Raw genomic sequence first — 20,456 nt, 5'->3', positions numbered from 1 at the left:
TACTATTTCTTTTTCCAATAGATTCCAACGTGGAACTGACACTGAACATGCTAAAGTTTAACATCATGCAAGATCCCTTTTTAAGATCCCCATTCTCTTTCCCTGACTCTAAATACATTTAGCATGTGTTTTTTATTTTTATTTTATTCTTTATGTATTAATGGAGACATTATCTTTGCTGGGATTTCAATCAAAAATCCATTATGTGCCTTTTGGCTGTTTTGTGGCCTTATGAAAACACGTTGCTACCCTATTTATTTAAACAAGACCTTGGAATTCTGATGATGTATCCAGCATCAATAATTTGGTCGCTTTCCTGTATTAAATGTTATTTGAATAAACTCTCAAGACGGTGACTTTGCAGATGCTTCTCCACAGCACGCTCCCTTGCCCGGCAATACTAAGAATATTTCTTCTCTTTTCTAGGGAAGTTCTCTTCCAAGGTCAGCCACTGCAAGAGACGGCGCTGCCACTCATCTGCAGAACCTACAGGGGGAGAGTACAGACTCCAAAAACCCAGAATGTGTCATGTACACAGCCAACAACAGCAGTGCATGATCCAAAATGACACGAAATGGATTTCAGCCCTGTGTTAGAATATTAGGTAAACTGAATTCTGATCAATTCAACATCAGGCGCTAACAAAATAATGCTTTACACATGCAGGGAATGTATCTTATCCGACATGCAGAATCAGAATAGCTTCACCCATTATTTAAAAATAATAAGAATACAATATGTTTATGTCGTGTTTCATTGTTTCATTGTTTCATTGTTTCATCCTGTGAAGCCTGTGAAGCCTCTGAAGTTTGCACCGCCCCTTCTCTGTCCAACATTTACCACCAATGACAAGTTTCTGAAGGGCAACTCAAAGTCCCGCCCACATCTATCTGATTCGTCCTTTTTTTCCGCTATTCTTGCAAGCCCATTGGACGTTGGGATGTCGTTTCAATGACGAATGCGGATGCGTAAGGTAGGAGAACGCCACCTGTTCGGAACGTGGATAAACATGCGTGTTTGTCGTCCTTCGCGCTAACTGTGTTGCGTGCAGTTTGTTCTCGGCGTTTTCTTTGTATTCATTAACTAAAACGAACATGTCACCTGCATTCAGAGACGTCCAACCGTGACCTCTGCTGAATGTACTTGGACGAGAAGCTAACGTTAGCTGCAAGTGTTAAGAGCTGTGTTAGATTGATAGATGTCGATATAATTTCGATAAGAGGTTAAAAATGATTTTTTCATTTTTATATCGCTGCATTGTATCTGATTATCGCTCCAGCCTGTCGCTGGGGTTGATACAAAAGTTATTTGCGTCTGATTTTTACTCTAAACTGGGAATAATAGTAATTTATTTACTGCACGTTGGACCGTGACGCTCGCAGTTAAAGTCCAGTCATTCTGATATAGTGCATGAACGTTTTGCTTAAACGCGTTCTATAAATAATAATCTGAAATGTCTTTCTTCGTATTGGTCAAGTTAGACTTCTTCCATAACGCCACGCGGTGGCGCACGAGAACTTATTATAACCCACTGAAGTCAACAATAAACTGGAAATCACATTTGTTTGACTGTTTTGTGTTATGTCGGGATACTGCACTGATTTTGTTATAATTTAAATGTTCATGAAGCCTATTCGGTCGCTGTACAGAATCCCAATTGTCAGAGCACACACACAAAAAACGACTCCACTATTTACACACTAATTCAAAAGGTCAGTCCTTTTGTTTTAGAATGCTGTTGCTGACAGGTTATTATGGCCATTAATGCCTCACATGTTGCCCTTTTCAGTACTTTTAGACATTCATGCCTCTCAGCTTCTGGAGTGGTTTTCTAAAGCTGATGGATCAGTCACAGTTTCTGTCACCGTGTGTGTGTGTGTGTGTGTGTGTGTTTCACAGTGTTCACTGTAACAATGGCAGCGTCGCAGAAACTGGCCGCTTTCCGTCTGCCTCCCTTGCCGACTATAGGCGAGCTCATCAAGTTGTACAAACTGCGAGCTCAGAAGCAGCTTTCTCAGAACTTCTTGCTGGACTTGAGGCTCACGGGTTAGTCTGCCTCACTCACCTTCAGTGCACCAGCACCCGCTGGCAGCTGTGCTATACCATAGCATGTTTGCAGTGGAGGATAAAGGGTGTGTTAAATCGGTATACTTTAGTCCATAGGTCCCAATAAAGTTGTTTCAATGAATTGAAATTGACAAACTTTGCTGTCTGTTGCAGATCTGCTACAGTAAATGAAAGTGAATTGTTTGTAGATCTGGAAAACCCATCTCTGATATTCAACGCCCGGGTGAAGACATTTGCGTGGAGATTCTTGTCTAATTTTTATTGCGTACGAGTCAAACTACTTTAGCAATAAGTCGTCGATTGTGTGCAAATGTATTAATATAACCCCTTATTTAGTTGGTCCTCCATCTCCATCTTTATAGACAAAATAGTGCGTCAGGCGGGCAGTTTGAGGGATGCCCATGTGTGTGAGGTGGGTCCTGGGCCCGGGGGTCTCACCCGCTCCATCCTCAATGCCGGGGTGGCAGATCTGCTTGTTGTGGAGAAGGATTCACGCTTCATCCCGGGGCTGACGGTAAGATGAGCGGCACCATTGCCAATGTCAATAGGTCATTGAGTAGAAGGAGCTGTATCGCCCTCTGCTGGCAGTTGCATGAAATCAGCTTGTGTATTTTCACCAGCAACATCTTAGTTTTTTTTTTTTCAAGCATCTTCTAATATCCAGTCGGTTAACATCACATCCATATTTTCAGCTTTTGTCCGAGACAGTGCCGGGAAAGATGAGGCTTGTTCACGGCGACATTCTCACCTACAGAGTGGACAAAGGATTCCCGGCAGATATCGCTAAGCCATGGGAGGAAGGTGAGATGACGAAATCTTGAAGCCGTTTGGGCGGCCATGTTTTTTGGATCTATAGGATTTCAGCGTCTACGCGTCGCTCCGCAGATCCGCCAAACTTGCACATCATAGGGAATCTCCCGTTCAGCGTCTCGACTCCCCTCATCATCAAGTGGCTGGAATGCATCGCCAACAGAACGGGGCCCTTCGCCTACGGTCGCACCCGACTCACGCTCACGTTCCAGAAGGAGGTGGCGGAGGTGCGTGAGCATGTTTTTGATTTTCACTACGTACTCTGTAATTTTTACAGGATCCCTCTGACTGCTCCAGATGCCAGGAATTGTTCACAATATTTGAACTCTGCATGTTGCTTGACGACTATATATGGACGTACTGAACTCACTTTGACCTGTTCTTGTGTTTTGTTTACTACTCAAAGTAACACTGGCGGCTGACCGGGTCTTTCTGAATGCGCATCGATGACTTGACGTATTTCGTTTCTCCATTCAGAGGTTGATTGCCAGCACGAGCAGCAAACAGCGCAGTCGACTGTCTGTCATGGCTCAGTACCTCTGCACCGTTAGCAACCGCTTCACCATCCCTGGCCAGGCCTTTGTCCCCAAGCCAAAGGTAAGGTTTCACTTACAAGCATAAATAAAAGCGTTTCTATTCTGGGTCTGGGTTTTATTAAGCCGATAATCAGACTAGGTTTCTTTTTCAACACAGCAGAACATTTGAATTTCATTTAATACCTTCATTGCCGTCTATTCTAGAGCTCCCGCTTCCATTTTATTTGCCCGCGTAATTCAAATCGACATTTCTACACCCTCTGGGGGTGATGCTGAAATAGGAATTGATCCTTACACATTTAGAAAACTTATGATATTTGAATGCATTAAAATGTTTTAGATCAGCTCTCAGTGGCAGCGCTGAAACGGTGACTTTCAGATTAAGACGTTTAACGCTGTCGTTTCACAGTGGATCCTCCATTCATCCTGTTGTCTCTGCTCCTCATCCGAGTCCTTCGTCACCCCCCCCCCCCTCATCGCTCATCTGTCGCTCCCGCCCTCTTTCTCTAAGGCTTCATTAAGACGGTGTTGAATTAGCGTCGTCTCTGTTCCCTCTTCGGACCCTTTCTAGGTTGTAATGATTGCCTGACGGGTATTTGAGATGTAGCACCAATCACGCGCCGCCTTTTAATGAGCGGCTGGCTCTTTTTCCGGACCGATTTCTCTCTGTGTGTCTTTCAGCACATGCTCTTACGTAATATGAGAATTCCGGCAGGTTTTTTTTTTTTTTTTCAGGGAAAGGATTTAGAGAAGGACTAGGAGGCACATAAATAAAATGAAAGTCCTGCCGTTCAATCCAAGGCGCCACTGTCGGCTAATAGAATAGAATAGAAAGCCTTTATTGTCATGGAATAGTAGCTACACAATGAGATTAGGAGTGCTGCTCCGTCTGGTGTCTAAAAACAACATAAAATACAAATGATAACGGAACATTCAAGTGATTGCAGGATAATTTAAAGAGAGATTGACCAGTATTTTGCATATGCTAATAGTATACATTTGTTATTGCACATAGTGATTAGGTGTCATGTTTAATCCTGATCAGTGTTCAGAGCGCTGATGGATCTCGGGGGAAAAAGCTGTCTTTGAGTCTGTTGGTCCTGCTCTTGTGCAACCTGTAGCGCCGTCCGGAGGGCAACAGGTTGAACAAGGTGTGTCCAGGGTGGGAGGAGTCTCTGACAATGTTTGTTGCTCCGCTAAGGTAGCGAGAGCTGGCAATACAGTCCAGGGCGGGCAGACAGCAGCCGGTGATCTTCTGGGCTGTGTTGATCACTCTCTGCAGGGTTTTCCTCTCCGCAATAGTAATAGTAAACTCCGTTTTGAGATTACAGCCACAGAGCTCTCTTACGGCGTCGTACAAATGAAACCATGTTTCTCCCGCACCAGCCTGAGAGGATAGGTGTTAGGTTGATGTCAGAGATGGACTGTGGGGTCCCTTGAAGATGTCCTCACTCTACAGGCGACCGTCTATTGGTAAATATTTAATCCCCTGTGTGGAATAGAATGCAGCCGAGTGAATGGGACCAGCGCTGATTGTTCATTCTCTCAGAAGAAATGGCTCCTATGATTATTTCATCACACCAGACTGTCTTTCACTGCCTTTCCGTTTTAACCTTTGAACGCCTTATTTTTGTATGTGTGAAAGGACTTTAATGGCTTTTAGCGTGCGTCTATTTTCTCTAAATGTTGTACGTGCAAATTGGCGTGCACGGGGCACGTCTTCGCGAGCTCAGGTCGCATTCACGTCATGCATTCTTGATAATTCAGTGCCTCCTGCGCATAATATCTATCCCCCCGCTAAATGTTTTAAAGGTCACCAGGTCAAATCGGTGTCACCCAGAGGGATGATGGGAGTTTGATGAGGGGAGCCTCCTGCTGCTTGAGTCCCATGAAATGTCAGCGCACCTGCGTTAATGCTGCAGTGCTTTTCTGCATTGTGTGGGCTCCTCTTTCCTATGTCATCTACAATAAGTCAGGGAAGGCTGGATACTTTGCTTATTGATGCACACCAGAATAACTACACCGTTTGCAACCCCAATACGCAAATATAAAATATTGTGATGCGTATTTTTAATTAATACTTTCTGATGTGTTGATAGATTAAAGTTGGAGAGATTATTCTGCTCTCATTGTATTGTACAGAGTACTTTGACAATAAGTTGATAAATGAAATCTGCTTTAACCCATGTGCAGTTTGATAAGCACCATATTTACTTTTGATTTCCGAGTGTCACGTTATTTAGATATTTAATGCCAGATGTTCAGTTCAGCAGTTAAACAGTTTCACGTGAGGTCGAGGACGATTCCCTTTGGGTTTAGAGGTGGGATATGAGCTCTTGTCTTTTTTCCTGTTGCGTTCTGATTACAGATTACAGTTCTTATTGTGCAGAAGCACCTTTTGTATAAAAAGATTCAATGACGCTGAAGCGTCGTCGGCCTTTAGGTGCATCTTTTGTCGAGGCTTGAGCCTGAAGCTTTTCCGCCGTGACCGAGTCCCGGCTATTCTGGAGCCGAGTCACTACGTCATGTATTTTATTATGGAAAGAAGCGACTGTCTGAGGTGTTAGATGTCCTCGCCTCACAGCAGCAGCAGGTGCTGTGTGGCCAAACAGTGTGAGGACAAGGGAGACTCGGACCGGTTAGAAATAAAAAGACGGAGGAATCACGAAACTAACTATGGTGAGAAATCACTTCAGCAAGGTGAGGGGGAAGGGAAAGTGCTGTTCGATTGGCCGGTGGATGATAATGAGAAGGGAAATGTTGAATCCATTATGCATTAGCAGCGCTGGGGGGGGGGCTTATTGACGTAGGGTGGGCAGATTCTTATCCCTCCTGTTTAATCTGTGCTGTTCTTCTTGCCTCCGGACTGCACCTCCCTCACATAGAGGGAATAAGATCGTCCTTGAAGGTGCCTCAGAGAGCTGATTGGATGCGTTGATGCTCCCCCCCCCAGGCTCCGGAGGCCTGGGTCTGCGCTGCTGCATATCACACCTTCCTCCCATCCCTTATTATTCCCTCTCCTCTGTTAATTCTCACATAAGCAGACAGATCTTTAAATCGCCTCCGTCCTGCAGAGCTGTAGACCTACGCCTGAAAATCTGCTTTAAGCGGTAAACTGATAAATGAAACTGCTTTCCTGCGATTGGATTTAGTTATCATCCACATTTCTAATTTGTATTCTGGTCAGGGGTCAAGGGATCCACTTCTCCGTCAAGCGTCTGCATCTCAATCACAGAGCTTTCCTCTTGGCTGCCGCTTTACATAGAAGAGCTGATTTGCTGTGAGTGAAGAGTGGAAGGTGACTGGGCTCATCTCTCTTCGCATGCGTCTCTCCGCTTCCTGGGCAGAATGTGATTAAAATCAACTTCTGTTTGTCAGGTCTGTAAGTCGTGCAGCGGATGCTCCATTACGAGCTGGCAGCCCGGCACTTCGGATCTTGTCCTGTTCATTCGAAAAAGTACGAATGAGGGAGCTGGAGATGGAAAAACAAATGACAAAATAGAAATCAGAATATAGGAAGAGATCGAGTCAAAGCCCATGAAAAGGGATTGAACGTTTCCGTGTTGTGAATCTGTAAAGAAACAAACGCTGGAAAAGCTTACAGCAAAGCATCCGCCACGAGAGAACAGAGTGCCCGAAGACCGATTCTTGACAGGGATGGATCTGAGAGCAGAGCGAGGCGCACTTCCAGCAGATGGTCGTCCGGGCCAGTCGTCAGCCCTGCTCTGAGTAATGGCTGCATCAGCCGTCACCCAGCAGCTTAAGCGGGCCTCACGGGGAGCAGAGCCCTGCAGATGCGGAATAATGCTCTAACCCTGGCCTCGTTCCGGGGGAAGTAGGTCCCCTCGCGAGTAAATCACCAGCGACGACGGACGTGATTGGTGCTAATCAAAGCCTCTCTTCAATGCGAGGCATCAATCTATAAGCTATTATCTGATCACTCTCGTTTCATCTACTACTCTATGGTTTCATGACTTAATTCCAGGCGTCTGAAAGGAATGATTGTTTTTTTTGGGATCTGCTGTTTTTGTCTCGATCGTTTCACTGAGGGGATATTTGTGTTATCGTTTATGCTCGTGTAGTTAAGGCATGAATTTCTATTCTGTTTCCGTGCTCTATCTTGTACATTATAGTATTGTAATATAATCATATACGGGGATCATGTTCTTCAAGAGAGACACTAAATAGGGGAGGAAAATGAGCCTCCTTCACCTTAAACTTACCGAATTCTCTCGGGCTTCGCATCCCGCTCCCTGAAATATTATTTTCATACCTATTTTGTCGTCTCTCGAGCTTTTGCTGCCTTTCTCAGCAGGCAACGGGGCAGCCAAGGTCATTGCTTTTATTCTTTCGGCCTCAAAGAGTGTAGCGACCAGAGGAGAGCAGCGGCAACAAAGGAAGGTCATCCTCCTTCTGCACTGACGACCACATTAAATCTCCGAAATGAACCAAAGAGCCACACATTACGTGAGCTTTTCTTTTTGACTATAAGTTGAGCGACGTGGAGATCAATGACGCGACTGCTCCTCAACGGTGGCTGATATTTGTTTCGTATTTACGTCTGCTCGCATGAACGGAGGAATGATTTAGCAATCCTGCACGCGGCCTACGTGTCCTTTTTTTGTGTGTGTGGTTGATCTATGCAAATGTTGCATGCTGGGTCAGAGCATGCAGCAAGCAGTGGCAGAGAAGCTCAAGACGGCTGGGTTTTTTTTTTTTTTTCTTGGCCTGATTAACCCCGGCCTGAAAGCTCTCACCTCCCTTCATCAAAGCTCACATTCCAGATCTACCATAGCTGCAAACTCGGGGCGAAAGCCTTTGATGGGCAATGTAGGTTAAAAAAAAGACAAAGGAGCAGATCTGATTAGCGTTTCCCCTCCAAGAGGAGTATTTGATCTGCATCTCGCGTTGCGTAATGAAGAGGAGTGAGGGAGGAAGAGGGAGACTTAAATAATCCATGTTTGTTTCAGGACAGTCCATTCTCACGACTCGGCTCCAAGCAGCAGCAATGAGAGCCAGGATTCGCTAACCGCTCCATCCAGAGCTACATACCATAATATATGCAGGAGTTTAGGTTGAACTGCATCTTTCAGGCTCTGCTCAAGGCCGAAACCATCTTTCCTCGAGTTAATGTTGTTTTTCCCACATCTTGATATTCATCCTTGTTTTGCGGAGGCAAAACTGAATCCCGATTCAATAACACACAATAATTTGCAGGATAGGATAAATTAAAATCTTTTTTTTTTTTTTTATATAACCCATGGTGATGCTTCATGGATGCTTATTTCAGTCGGATGTTTCCTGGCTGCTTCTTATGAGCAGCCTGCCTACACTCAGGACAGCCTGTACCGTCCAACAGTCTGTGGATTTGGCAGAGAGAAATGCGCCGTCTCCATTTTCAGTCCCACACACACACACACACATAAATGCGCACAATAAACTACAGGAAGTAGGTGCGTCGCCCTCACAAAATAGTTTTATTGGTAAAAAATAGAACTACTTGCACAAGCACATCGATACAACTGGAATCAGAACTTGTGAACTTGTTCATCATCACAAATATGCTCTGGCAAAGTAAGAAGTGCTAAAGCATCCACAAAGATAAGCTGGCGATTATCAAAGCGATACGTTTACGTCTCGTTACAGTGTGCGCATGGAGAGTTGCAGCTCTTCAAACTGTAAGGACCTACTCACTTTGCACTCCGGCCGTTTATAAGCTAGCGAAGCTGCATGCTGATGATCAAGCTGCACAGCCACAAAAGACAAATCTCTAGCTCGTAATTCCCACGCCGAATCCTATCACAAATAGTTCACTTGTTTTTTGGGGGGGTTTTGTTTCACGCCACAGAGTGCCAGTTGTGTATTTGCTCCGGTCCAGGAAGGAGTGCTCGGCCAATTGAAACAAACTGTTGTCAAGCAACGCAAGCGAAGGTGCACAGTCGTCTTCTTATAAAGAAGATATGATATGAACATGTTATTGTGTTTCACACTGAAATAACCAAATCCCAGTCCCTCCCTCCTGAATTGCTTTTAACAGCCCAGATACTTGTGTACAAGTTGTCACAGACTTGCAGTGAACTGGAATTCCTGAAGAAACGCATATATTTTTGTAGTTCATGTAGAAAACGCCCAAGGAGAAGCTTCTGCCCAGTGAAAGTCTTGCTGTGCTTCGGGTTACGGGGAATAAAGCGGATGAAAAATAACCATAGACAAGCATCCAGCTGAGTTGAGACTTAGTCTGGCAGAACAAATCACAAATCCATAAAACATTTGCAAATGTATAAGTCATGTACAAACAACGTAATAAAAACCCAAAAGGAGTCCAAACAAATATTAAAACGTGTCATCATGAGACGATTTGGCACATTCTCTAAACACGTAACGTGTCGGTATTGGTTGATGACATGGCACATTCTTTACTTTGTTTATTGCATTGGTTAGGGTGCCTGGGCAGGAATAATTGTCAGGAGGCCAGTTCGGTCAGCTGTCGACTGAGGTGGCTAAGTCGAGTGGGGTAGAGAAACCCGGCCCTGGAGGGATGCCAGGACCGGCGCTGATGCCCGCAGAGATGCCGGCGACGTGCCGGCAGCAGCCTGCAGGTGGCGAGCTGGGCTTAGCCATCTGCTCTCCCTCCCAGGAAGCTGCTTCTGAGTTCTGAGAGGGGAAAGGAGAGAATGTGCTGTTCCATTCATCACTGCCGAGACCCGTCTCAAGCATGAGACGCTCTTCCTCCGATGTCCTTCCCCGTGTAGACGCACTGCGGAGCACGACTTTGTGGAACCGTGCTACTGACACACTAGTGGGGTGGGAGTTTCATCTACGTGGGGGTGCACACGTGTCGGAGCGGCCATGCGTTCAACATGCATCAGCTTAACTCTCGTCAGCGGATCACGTCCACGTGACGTCTGACACACAAGCAAGGGCAGAAGACGTGCGGTCGGGGGGGGAAGAGAGTGGCAGGTGGAGGAAAGACGAACGGCGGCAGGCAAGTGGCTGCAATTGAAGACACGGAGGCGGTCTGCAGGTGCAGGCTGGTGGCGAATGCGCACTGCTGACGCACTTGGAAAGCAAGTCACATATGGAGAATTCTCAGCTGCATGCCACACAGCCAACCGTGACTTATAGCGCTTCCCCTTTTTCCTCTTTCATTTTCTGTTCATCCCCGTGAAACTGCACGATGCAGACACACACAGAAAAGAGGAGCGTTTTAAAAAAAACAAACCCTCAGCCAGGGAACGAGGAGGCTGTCTAATGCCACCGGCTAATAAAGGGGATTACGGAAAGTAGTGCGCGCAGAGGCTCTTAAAGCTTATGGGAGCCGTGCCCCCCCCCCCCCTTCAACAACTTCCAATCACTGACTGACATGCACATGCCCACCAGACAATAGCAGTGTTTGAATGCTGAATTCTGTTTCCATGGCAGTGTGGAGGAGGATGGCTGAAGTGAAAAGCACATGCGAGGCATGTCTGAGTGTTTATTGTGTCGGCACAAGAGCGTGGGGGAGTATGTGGGCGTGCATGTCTGAGGGGGCGTGTGGGAATGGGTACATGGATGGATCATTTCTCGCCACCGCTCTCATTCGTCCCCGTCCCCTGCAGAGAGTTTGTCTAGTCCCCCAACATGTCCTCCTCCCGTGACGGTCCTCTTTCAGCAGTTGCAGCAGGGTTATATTTCTACACCTTTTCAGGCACAGGCATTTTGTGCAAGTAATGCACGGAGCTCCACACAAGCACGCTTCAGAGGCAGAAATATCAACATCGTTCTAGCGGCTAACAAAAATATACCATCGATATCAGTTCCACCTTGCATTCTAGTGGACAGCAGTACAAAAAAGAACTACAATTCTTGCTATGAATGGGGGGTCCCCCCCCCCCCCCCCCACTGCTGTCGCATGGTGTATTGCCTGTTTTGTCGACTGAGGGCAACAAACGATTGTAAATAGCAGCTAAATGATTGCTTGTTTTTGTTTTTTCCTTTCAATTCAAACCTTTGGTGAGGAAGGGATAAAAAAAAAGAAAAGAGAGAAAAAGATACACAAGAGGCTTCCATATTTGCTTAATCCATTCCCTGGGGCGCTCTTTATCTGATTTAGTGATGAAGGCATGTCTGCATTTGGTTAGCGGCTGCCTTTCGATGCTGCGGCACCTTACACATTCACACGGCTTGTTCCACAGCGCTGCCTCGGGAATACCTCGATCTGCTTGTGCTTACAAAACAGAAAAAGGCAGAAGAGCAAGATAGAGGAGATGGGGAAATGGATTCAAAGTTGTTGCCCTCCTTTCCTTCACCTCCTCCTGGATTAGAGCCTCGTCTGCAGCGTGAGCCACGATGGCCTCCCCTTTCGCTGTGGCGCACGCAGGGCGGCTTCATCACACGTAGTCCTGCAGGCTGTAGCCGGTCTTATTGTCTAGCGGGGAGAGAGAACAGTACTGGTGCTGGAGCTCCTGCTGCTGGAGCTGCTGCTGCTTGAGGAGTAACTTGTCCGGGGGAGGAAGCAGGACCATGTCCTGAGGTCCGTGCCTCTTCCCCGAGCAGGACATGCAGAAGATGCAACCTCCCATGAAGAGGAATCCCGCGGAAACAAAGGCGACGTACACAGCGCCCCCCGGCTCAAACTTATTGCTCTCGGGCACGCTGGAGTCCAGGAAGTTGGTGATGACCTCGTTGGTAAACCAGGATGCAGGCACCAGACACAGGAAGCCGGCGGCGACGAAGCAGCCGCCGCTGGCGATCGCGGCGTGGCGCTTGGAGCGGCGTCCACCTCCCCAGCGTGTGCATTTTAGTCCTAAGGACGCAAGGCAGAGGCCCATGGCGGCGAGGACGCAGCAGAGCACCATGGTGGTGCGGGCGGTCTGCAAGTACGCAGGCAGCGACAGCACCGAATACTTCAGCGTGCAGCTGAACATGCCCGTGCTGTACCAGGTGCAGTCCATCCACAGACCCTGCATCTGGGAAATCGCCGTGATGATGTTCGAACCCACGTCCGCACTGACCTTCCAGTTGGGCAGCACGGTGGCCACCATGGCACCCATGATGCCCAGCAGCGCGAGAACAAATCCGAATATCTGCATGCCGGTGGATGCCATGCTCCTTCTCGGATCGTCGCTGCCGCTGCCTCAGCCCTTGTCCTCGCCAGGCAGCATCTACCCAGAGACCGGCCAGGCTCTTCGACCCCGCCGCCCAGCCGCCTCGCTCCCCTCTCTCGGTGGCGCGCCGGCTGCCAGTCAAATCCCCAGCTCCTCAGCTGCGGCTCCGCTGGACCGGAGGGGAAACAGAAATGAGATATTGAACTGAGTGGGTCCCTTCGCGCTCCCTCCTTCTTTGTCGACTCACATGAGAGCTTTTTCTTTTTTCTTTTAAGGGTGGGCTCTGACTTATTATACAGTAGGTAAGCAAGGCAATGGGGGGGGGGGGTTGTTGTGTTACTGGAGAGGGATATGCCTACCGATTAAGCCAGCCTACCTTGATAACAGCCACTCCATTCATTTCACTGTCGGCTTCTGGATTTAAACTTTGGGAACGGACCAGCCGCCCCTTCATGACTATTTCTGATTTCCTTGCCTGCGCATCCGCGTGATCGTTCTCGTTTGAGCAAGTGGATCCTCTTAAAGCCCCTGAGATGAGTCCTTTAGAGATCTAATTCTGATTGTTTGCTGCTGTCCTTTAATGGAGCGAGGTTGGAATGATCCCTTACCCCCCCCCCCCCCCAGTCTTCTCCGCCACCGGCTGGTGCAGAGCTGGTTCGCTGACGCGTCACGTTGCTCGCAGCGATTCCTGTAAACACACAAATGTGAAGACGGAAAGCTGCTGAGGGGGCGAGGAGGAGAAATCCGCCCGGACCGCGGGTCCATTGAAGACTCCCATTCCCATTTCTTTAACGGCAGTGATTCAGTGGATCTGGAGACCTCCCTGCCTCGGACGGAGTCCGGGAGAAATGAGCGCTGTGCGCCGACTCTCTCCCTCTGTTTCCCGTGTATGTGCGCACGCAAGTGTGTGTGTGCGTCCATATCTTTACAACGACCAATGGTGGCACAGACCGAGTCCAAGCTCGTATTGGGACACGAAGCAGAATTCATTTTATGTATTTTTAATTTTTTGGGTGGAGGTGCGCCTTCGGTGCGTTCACACAAAATCCTAAGAAATTATTTGACACAAAACTCAATGGAGAGCCATGAATAGACTGTAAACAAGTAAATGATAAAATAACATAAAAGATAAAAAACAATATGCAATACTATCATGCTATTTATTGCCACTAGCCCTCAAGACCCACAAGGTGGATCATGATAACCATTTATTGATACTGGTTCGGGTAAAAACTGTCCCTGGGTCTGTTTGTCCGTGTTCGGATAGATCTGTTACCGCCGGCCTGACGGTAACAGATCGCACAACGAGTGTCCAGGTTGAGAGGTGTCTTTGACAATGTTTTTGGCTTTCTGGAGCTGTGGAGGGAGAGGGCCAACCTTCTGTCAATGACCTTCCAATAATAATCCAATTGGCTAATAAAATAATCTAATAATACCTTCTAATAACGTTCTTAATAAAAATTAAAAAAGCAGTTGGTGTGTGCATCATATTGTCAAAGAAAATGTTTATTTATTTACATTATTTTTTAGCTGTTAATAATGCAATACCACCCCCAGAAGGTGGCAGTAATACACCCACAGGCCCTGATTGACCTGGTGTAAGGCGTGGGCTGGAGGGCGTGTCTGTCCGTTAGACACGGACCGTTAAAAGGTTGTTTACTCCGGCTGTTCCACCTGAGACTTCTTCTTTGATGTTGTTTTTGTTCTGTTTCTGTGACTAACGGCATTAAGTTAAGGAACAAAGTTCTTGTTTGACTTTAACTCCCGAAGCAAATTCTCAATTTGACGCAGTGATGTTTTTTTTTATTTGCATTTGTTTAGATTTTTACGAGAACATGAGGGACTTTTTTTCCCCCCTTAAAAGTTGAATGTTTAAAGTCTAAACTTTGTTTTGATGCTGCGATATTTTGGTTTTAGCAGACCTTCACTGTGATGGTCGGCCTAGTGATGAAGCGTAGTGGTTCAGTTGAAATCGGATATTTTATATTGTTGATCTTAATCAAACTGCTTGTGAACATTCTTTATTCGGATGCATCATTTTTCCAAAGAATGAAACGGCATTTGTACTGAACATGATATGAATTACAAAGTCTTACTCGAACACAAGCGCATTTGTCTCCTCGCTGCGTTTTGTCTGCTGAAGCTTCACTGTTCAAAATCAATTGTCTCCCCATTCATGCACTGAGCTTCTCAGCGGTTGTAATGCAATGCTGTTAAAAGATAAGAAACTGCCAAGATGCAGATAAGATATCTAAACGTGGCACCGCCGAACAGCTGGGAAGAAGAATCCAATTAGAACGGAGGAAAGATCTGACGTCTGTATGAGCCGATCAAAAAACGTATCTTGTGACGCTTCATTTTCGTGTTGGTCCGGAGGCAAAATTGACCCTGCCCGGCGGGGGGGGGGGGGGGGGGCATCGTCATCTTCATCGGGGATCAGTCAGCGGGAGCCCTGAACTCGCAGCTGCTGCCCCGTCTTTGGCTTTCAGAGGACGCACGAGGGTGGGAGTCGCTCGGAGGACAGTGAGAGAGGACTGACCCGACAGCTGGGACTGATGACCTTGGAAATGTTAAGGTCTTTCTATGATTTTGCTGCATTGGTAACTTAGAACCCCCCCCCCCCCCCCCATTATGTGCAGAATGGTTGGTGGCTATTGATCTGTTTGTTTAATATGGCAATGGAGGGAGAAAAGAAGCTAAACCCTGCTGCACACTGGTGTGAATGCAGATGTGTGACGCTGTGATGTGTGGAGATAGTGCAGGCTATTATACGTCCCCGTCCCTTCATTTCGTCGCCTCTCAAGCAGAGCGCTCAAACTACAGCCCCCCCCCCGTTACCCACTACAGGGGACTTTTGATTGTCCATTTGCGTCTCCTGCCCTTTGATGCCGTCCCTCGTGAGATTGCTTTTTTATGCTCATCGTTTTGTTTGCAGCAGAGATACGAGGTGAGAGCTGCGGTGCAGTCTTGTGGTGAGGGCCCACGTTCAGCTTCACACGTGTAGCTTCATGTGTAAAACTTGTCCAAAGTACTTGTGACAGGTTGCAGAGTCATTGCCCCCCCCCCCCCCGTTAGCTGTTCCCCTTGTCTGGTGAATTTCACGTTTTTGAGCAAATGTTTCTATGGCGAAAGCATTTCTCCGAGGGGCTGATGTCGTCCAGTGTGCCTGCCATGGGGGATTTCATGGGATGTACGCAAGGCTGCCTGCACAGGAAGCCAAACCCCTTCCTCCCCAACCCCCCCACCCCAAGCGACATCAGCCTAGTATATTCAGGAGCATCACCGCCGCGTTCTTCTTCAAGAGGCTTTCTCCCTCCACTGTTGTCCTCCACAGATCGTGTCATGATTAATTCAGCTCTTCCCCTTTGGTTGAAGGATCTCTGTGAGCTTTCTTCTTGTGTCCCCCCCCCCACCCCACCCCACCCCACCCCCCCGGTTATGTAAGCACAAGTGTTGCTGTTCCAGGTAGAGCGATGACTGGTGCCCCAGGGCCCCTGCCATCTCGTCTTCTTTACACTCAGAGGGGCATGACAAATATGGCAACTCGCACACCATTGGGCAAGAGCTGACCGAGAAAGAGACATCAGAGGGGGGGAAATGGGAAAGGGGGGGAGCTGGAGAACCACGGGGCAGAGCGGGAGTTCTTGAGTTCCCGTCTGAGCTTTGGGAAGGTCAAATGCATGAAATATAGAAAAGCAGAAATATGTTAATGTGGATGTGGTTTGACTTTCAGAGACCTCGTATGTTTGACCCCTTTTAAATGGTTTGCAGTGGGAATGTTGGGTGTTGTTTTATCAGAGTATAAAGTGTACAACACATGAAGGAAGGTTCAAGGTCTTTGTGAACGTTCTGATCAAATTAGCTGGATTGAAACACGATTTATTTTTATGAGCTTTAGATTGGCTCCTTACATCACAGCCTAATTCAGAGGACAAATTGGTGGCAATGATTCACTTTGCTTTTTCCTGCCAAATATGACTGTTTGCTCAAGCCTGCAAGAACGGATAGTTGTTGGGGGGGGCAGTCATGTTTATATCAACTCAAGTCAAGGGTCCAGTTGACAGCACGTGATTGAAGAGCAACTTTCCCTGCATATCGAGGCTATCAGGGGAAGGATTAATGGCGGCGGACGGCGTATCCAGTGCTGCTACCTGGTGAAGCCGCGCTACAAGGCCGTGCGTAAATCACAGCACAAAAGTGACTGGGACAAGATGATGGCCGAAATGCTGCTTCCTGTAACTGTCCCAATATCGACTTCCCTTGCTCCTCTCTTAAATCATGAAATGCAGAATATAAATGAGCTAATTTTTTCCAGCAGAGAGGGGAAATTGAAGGCATTCCCCTTTTAGTGCTTCTTCCTGATCTTGCATCACCAAAGCACCGAGAGACGTTTTGCGCTTCCAGATGTGAAATCCTGACAAGAATCCGCGCATGTCAACGAGGCAGGTGGAGGAGTAAATTATCATAAGTTCATAACACATCGATTATCTGTTCGTGTTGATGTTAGCTACAGCTCCCGTTGCCCATGACTTTACCATTAGCTACGGACCGACGGACTGTGGGTTGTGCAGCAGCAGCCCCTGCAGCGAGGACTTCCAGAAAGCAACAACATCATGTGAAACACCCGACAACGACAATGGCCGTCTTTGTCCCCGGGACTCGGAGATTGTCTTTTTTTTTATTATTTTTATTTGCTTGGTTCTTCTGATCCCATAATTGCCACATGAGAAAAAAAAAAAAAAAAAAAAGAGTCTCTAAATCTTAAAAGAGGAAGAGGAGAGCGAAGAGGAAAATGTGGAATGAGGCTGAGGCTGGCACAATTACTTCAACTGTGTCGTGTCAGCTTAGGGTTGACACTGGAGGGACCAGGAGACGGCAGCAGCTCGGGAAGAACTGGAGACGGTGCCGGCATCCCCAGCGTGGGATAATCTATTATTTTAAACAATAAGCTTTACATAGATGATCAACAGATGGGCTGTTACTCGTTTAATGCTTCAGCCTCTGTGTGTAGGGAAGGATTAGAATTGATAGACAGTGGGAAGCGGAGCGATTTGTAGGGTTTAAGAAACTCTGTGGCGATGCAGTGACAGGAGGAGAGACAGGGAAGACACTCGGTTTCTACGGTCCATCGCTCAGGTGTTACTGTGGCAACTGGAACCGGCTCGCCAGCCAGCCGTGCTGCGTCATCGTATTTTCTCCCTGCTCTTTTCTCTTAGCCCAGAGCGTTGATCCCCCCCCCTCCCCATCTCTTTGTCCAGCTTTGTGCGTCTCTTGCCACTTGACACGCTACCTTTCCCTCCAGCGGTTCAATCCAGGCTTTACATACTCCTTGCTCCACATCCTTTTTTTTATTATTATTCCCATGAGCACCCTGTGCAATCTATTTTGAAAGTCTGTGCTCACCCTCCTACTATTTGCACTCATCGTGTGTGTGTGTGTGTTTAGGTGGATGTAGGGGTCGTTCACTTCACCCCTCTGGCGCAGCCCCAGATCAAGCAGCCCTTCAAGATGGTGGAAAAAGTCGTCAGGAACGTTTTCCAGTTCCGTGGGAAGTACTGCTACAAAGGAATAGAGTGAGCGCAATCCCACAACTTGATGTCTTCATCTTCATCTTCTTCGTCTCTCATCCTCATCTCTCATTCTCTCTGCGTTCCGTTAGCGGCGTCTTCCTGTCGTCGTTAATTAGATTGCTCTTTGATTTGCTTTTCTCTGTCACGCAAAACGGCTCCGACAGAAAGACAACTTTGGAAGCTTTCGGTGTCTCTGGTGCGAACGCCGGAGCTCTGTTCAAACGCACGAGCAGCAAAACCCACACCGCCTCCATCCAGGAGGACGCTTGATCATAACCCCGTGGATGGTTAGGAGAAGTATATGTAGGCCGAGATAACAAAAGAGCACCGGCTGCGCAAAAGAGAGCAGCAATTATGAGTCATTGAGGCGGCGTAGGGAGACGAGGCGGCATATTTCATGTAACTGCAGTGGGCTGGCAGCAGCGGCTCCGAATTTGAGAGGGGGCGCCATTGCAGAAGCGCCTAAAAAGGCTTCTGCACGCCGCTGCGTGTGGAGCTGGCTAACTGCTCAGCAGCCTGCAGAGGAAGAAATGTCTTTAAAAATGAGTGGCTGCCTTCTGCGCGTTGAATATTCTGAGAGAGAGCTTTCCAGGGCGAAGAATTCACCAGCAGCTCAAGCCCATTGTGTGATTTCAATTAACTTCACAGGTTTATCGTAATTGCTTGGGGATAATTTATTTCTCTTTGAACTTTAGAAGGCTGTTAATCTTCCATAATCTTTAAGAAATCAAAGAGACCTGTGTGGGAATCTGTTCTCACCATTTAGCATTTCTTTATTCCCCCCCCCCCACAGAAAATTGTTCCCGGAGACGTTTCGCACTGAGATGTTCCAGGAGATGATGCAGAAAGCAGATGTGGACCCCACTCTACGCCCCGTACAACTCACCATGCCCCACATCAGAGCCCTGGTGGACTCCTACGCTGATATGTGCGCCCACGAGCCCAGCCTCTTCAGGTATGAGTACAGGGAGGACCTCAGACTGAAGAAACTTTCCAGGCAAAGAGGCAAACCAAAGGAAACATTCATTATTGATGCGTTACCGGAAAACCGCCCGAACAACCCCGCTGAAAGGAGGGAAAAGCACGGAAACCGAGGGGAGCCCGCTAATGGCTTCTCTTAGCTTCTGTTCCGTCAGGACGGCAACAGACTGCTCTTAGGTTTGACATCTCCACCTGGCTTATGCTTACATTATTTAAACGGAGTTTACTGCAGCGATGGTTAACTAGTTAACATGACCTTCAGTGTTTACTAAGGTAGTAAGCTGAACCTAAAGCCTCGCTGCACCAGCGTGGTTACCTGGTCCGGAGGTTTTTATACACAGACGTGCTTCTATGAGGTCACCATTCAGAGCTCTGTAAGACCAGTAGCTTAAACGCCGTCGTTATTCTTGGTCCTTTATGGTGTTGCCACTAATAGCGCAAGAAATTTAAAAAAATCGATTAATCCACCCGTATTCTTAAATCAATCATCAATTATTAAAATACATTTCATTTGTTTTGGCCAAAACCCAAAACGGCTTCTATGTTTCCATCTGCCGGGACGATGTCAAACTGAGATCAGACAAACTAGAGCATTTATTAGCGTCTTTCTGCGAGCCTCCCTCTCTTGTATTCTTTGCAGAAGCTGTTAGTTTTTTTGTCTTACTTTGTCTATCACTCCCCCGCCCTTTTTTTTTTTTTTTTTTACAACCCGTTCCTCTTAATTGAAATAAACTGCTTGAAAAGGGTAAAATGTGGAGCCAAAGGACCCTTTTTTCTGGGAATTGCCTGAAGCAGCTGGATTTAAAAAAAACGTTTTATTACTATTGATTAGTCCGCTGAGTAGAATTCCCCCTCTTGTCCCGGGATGGGACAACTCAAAGTAGAATGGTGTGTTTAGTGGGAAATAAAGAAGCAGTACTACTTACCCTCAGAAGCTCTTTTATATCCCAACTTGCATAACGCCGCGTCCTGTGGGACTGGAGCGAAATGTCAGTGTTTTTATGGTGATTTAGAGAATGGGAACACCAAACCATTTTCCCTTCCACTGTTTTGCTGTCTTCTTTGTCACATGGGACACCCGATCATGAAAAGGACGTGGAAAAAGATGAGATTGTTGTTGTCTTTAAGGAAGATGAATTGATGCCTGTATTAAAAAGGGCCAATGGGCCAAATGTACAACATGAATCCGCCGAGTTCATTCATTTTTCTTACATGTCTTGCGCAGAAAACTACATTTACAGCGTGCTAAATAAATCTGAGCATTGCGATGTTGAGACTTGTCAGTGGAAAGGTTTGAAATACCGACTGCTTGCTGCGCGTCGTCGCCAGCGGGACTTGCAGGAGGCTTGCCTGTGGCAGATGGCATGTTATAGTTGACTTGCCAGAAAAGGAATTCGGTCCGTTTT

At 47.1% G+C, this 20,456-nt stretch overlaps 2 protein-coding genes across 2 annotated transcripts; one reads left to right on the top strand and one right to left on the bottom strand.

Moving 5' to 3' along the window:
- Positions 1 to 1,904: 1,904 nt before the first annotated feature.
- Positions 1,905 to 19,190, top strand: tfb1m (transcription factor B1, mitochondrial). The gene is made up of 7 exons (XM_068752048.1): positions 1,905 to 2,046; positions 2,430 to 2,581; positions 2,760 to 2,868; positions 2,953 to 3,104; positions 3,355 to 3,474; positions 17,945 to 18,072; positions 18,863 to 19,190. Exons 1-7 carry the CDS (start codon positions 1,914 to 1,916, stop codon positions 19,188 to 19,190), a joined length of 1,122 nt encoding a protein of 373 aa, XP_068608149.1. The 5' UTR covers positions 1,905 to 1,913.
- LOC137907950 (claudin-20) lies at positions 11,783 to 12,502 on the bottom strand. The gene has a single exon (XM_068752313.1). It carries the CDS (start codon positions 12,497 to 12,499, stop codon positions 11,783 to 11,785), a length of 717 nt encoding a protein of 238 aa, XP_068608414.1. The 5' UTR covers positions 12,500 to 12,502.
- Positions 19,191 to 20,456: the final 1,266 nt, after the last annotated feature.

The sequence above is a fragment of the Brachionichthys hirsutus genome, chromosome 18, assembly GCF_040956055.1.
Source record: "Brachionichthys hirsutus isolate HB-005 chromosome 18, CSIRO-AGI_Bhir_v1, whole genome shotgun sequence".
NCBI lineage: Eukaryota > Metazoa > Chordata > Actinopteri > Lophiiformes > Brachionichthyidae > Brachionichthys > Brachionichthys hirsutus.
Note: the sequence above shows the minus strand (reverse complement) of the source record. Positions and strands in the feature narration are given on the sequence as shown.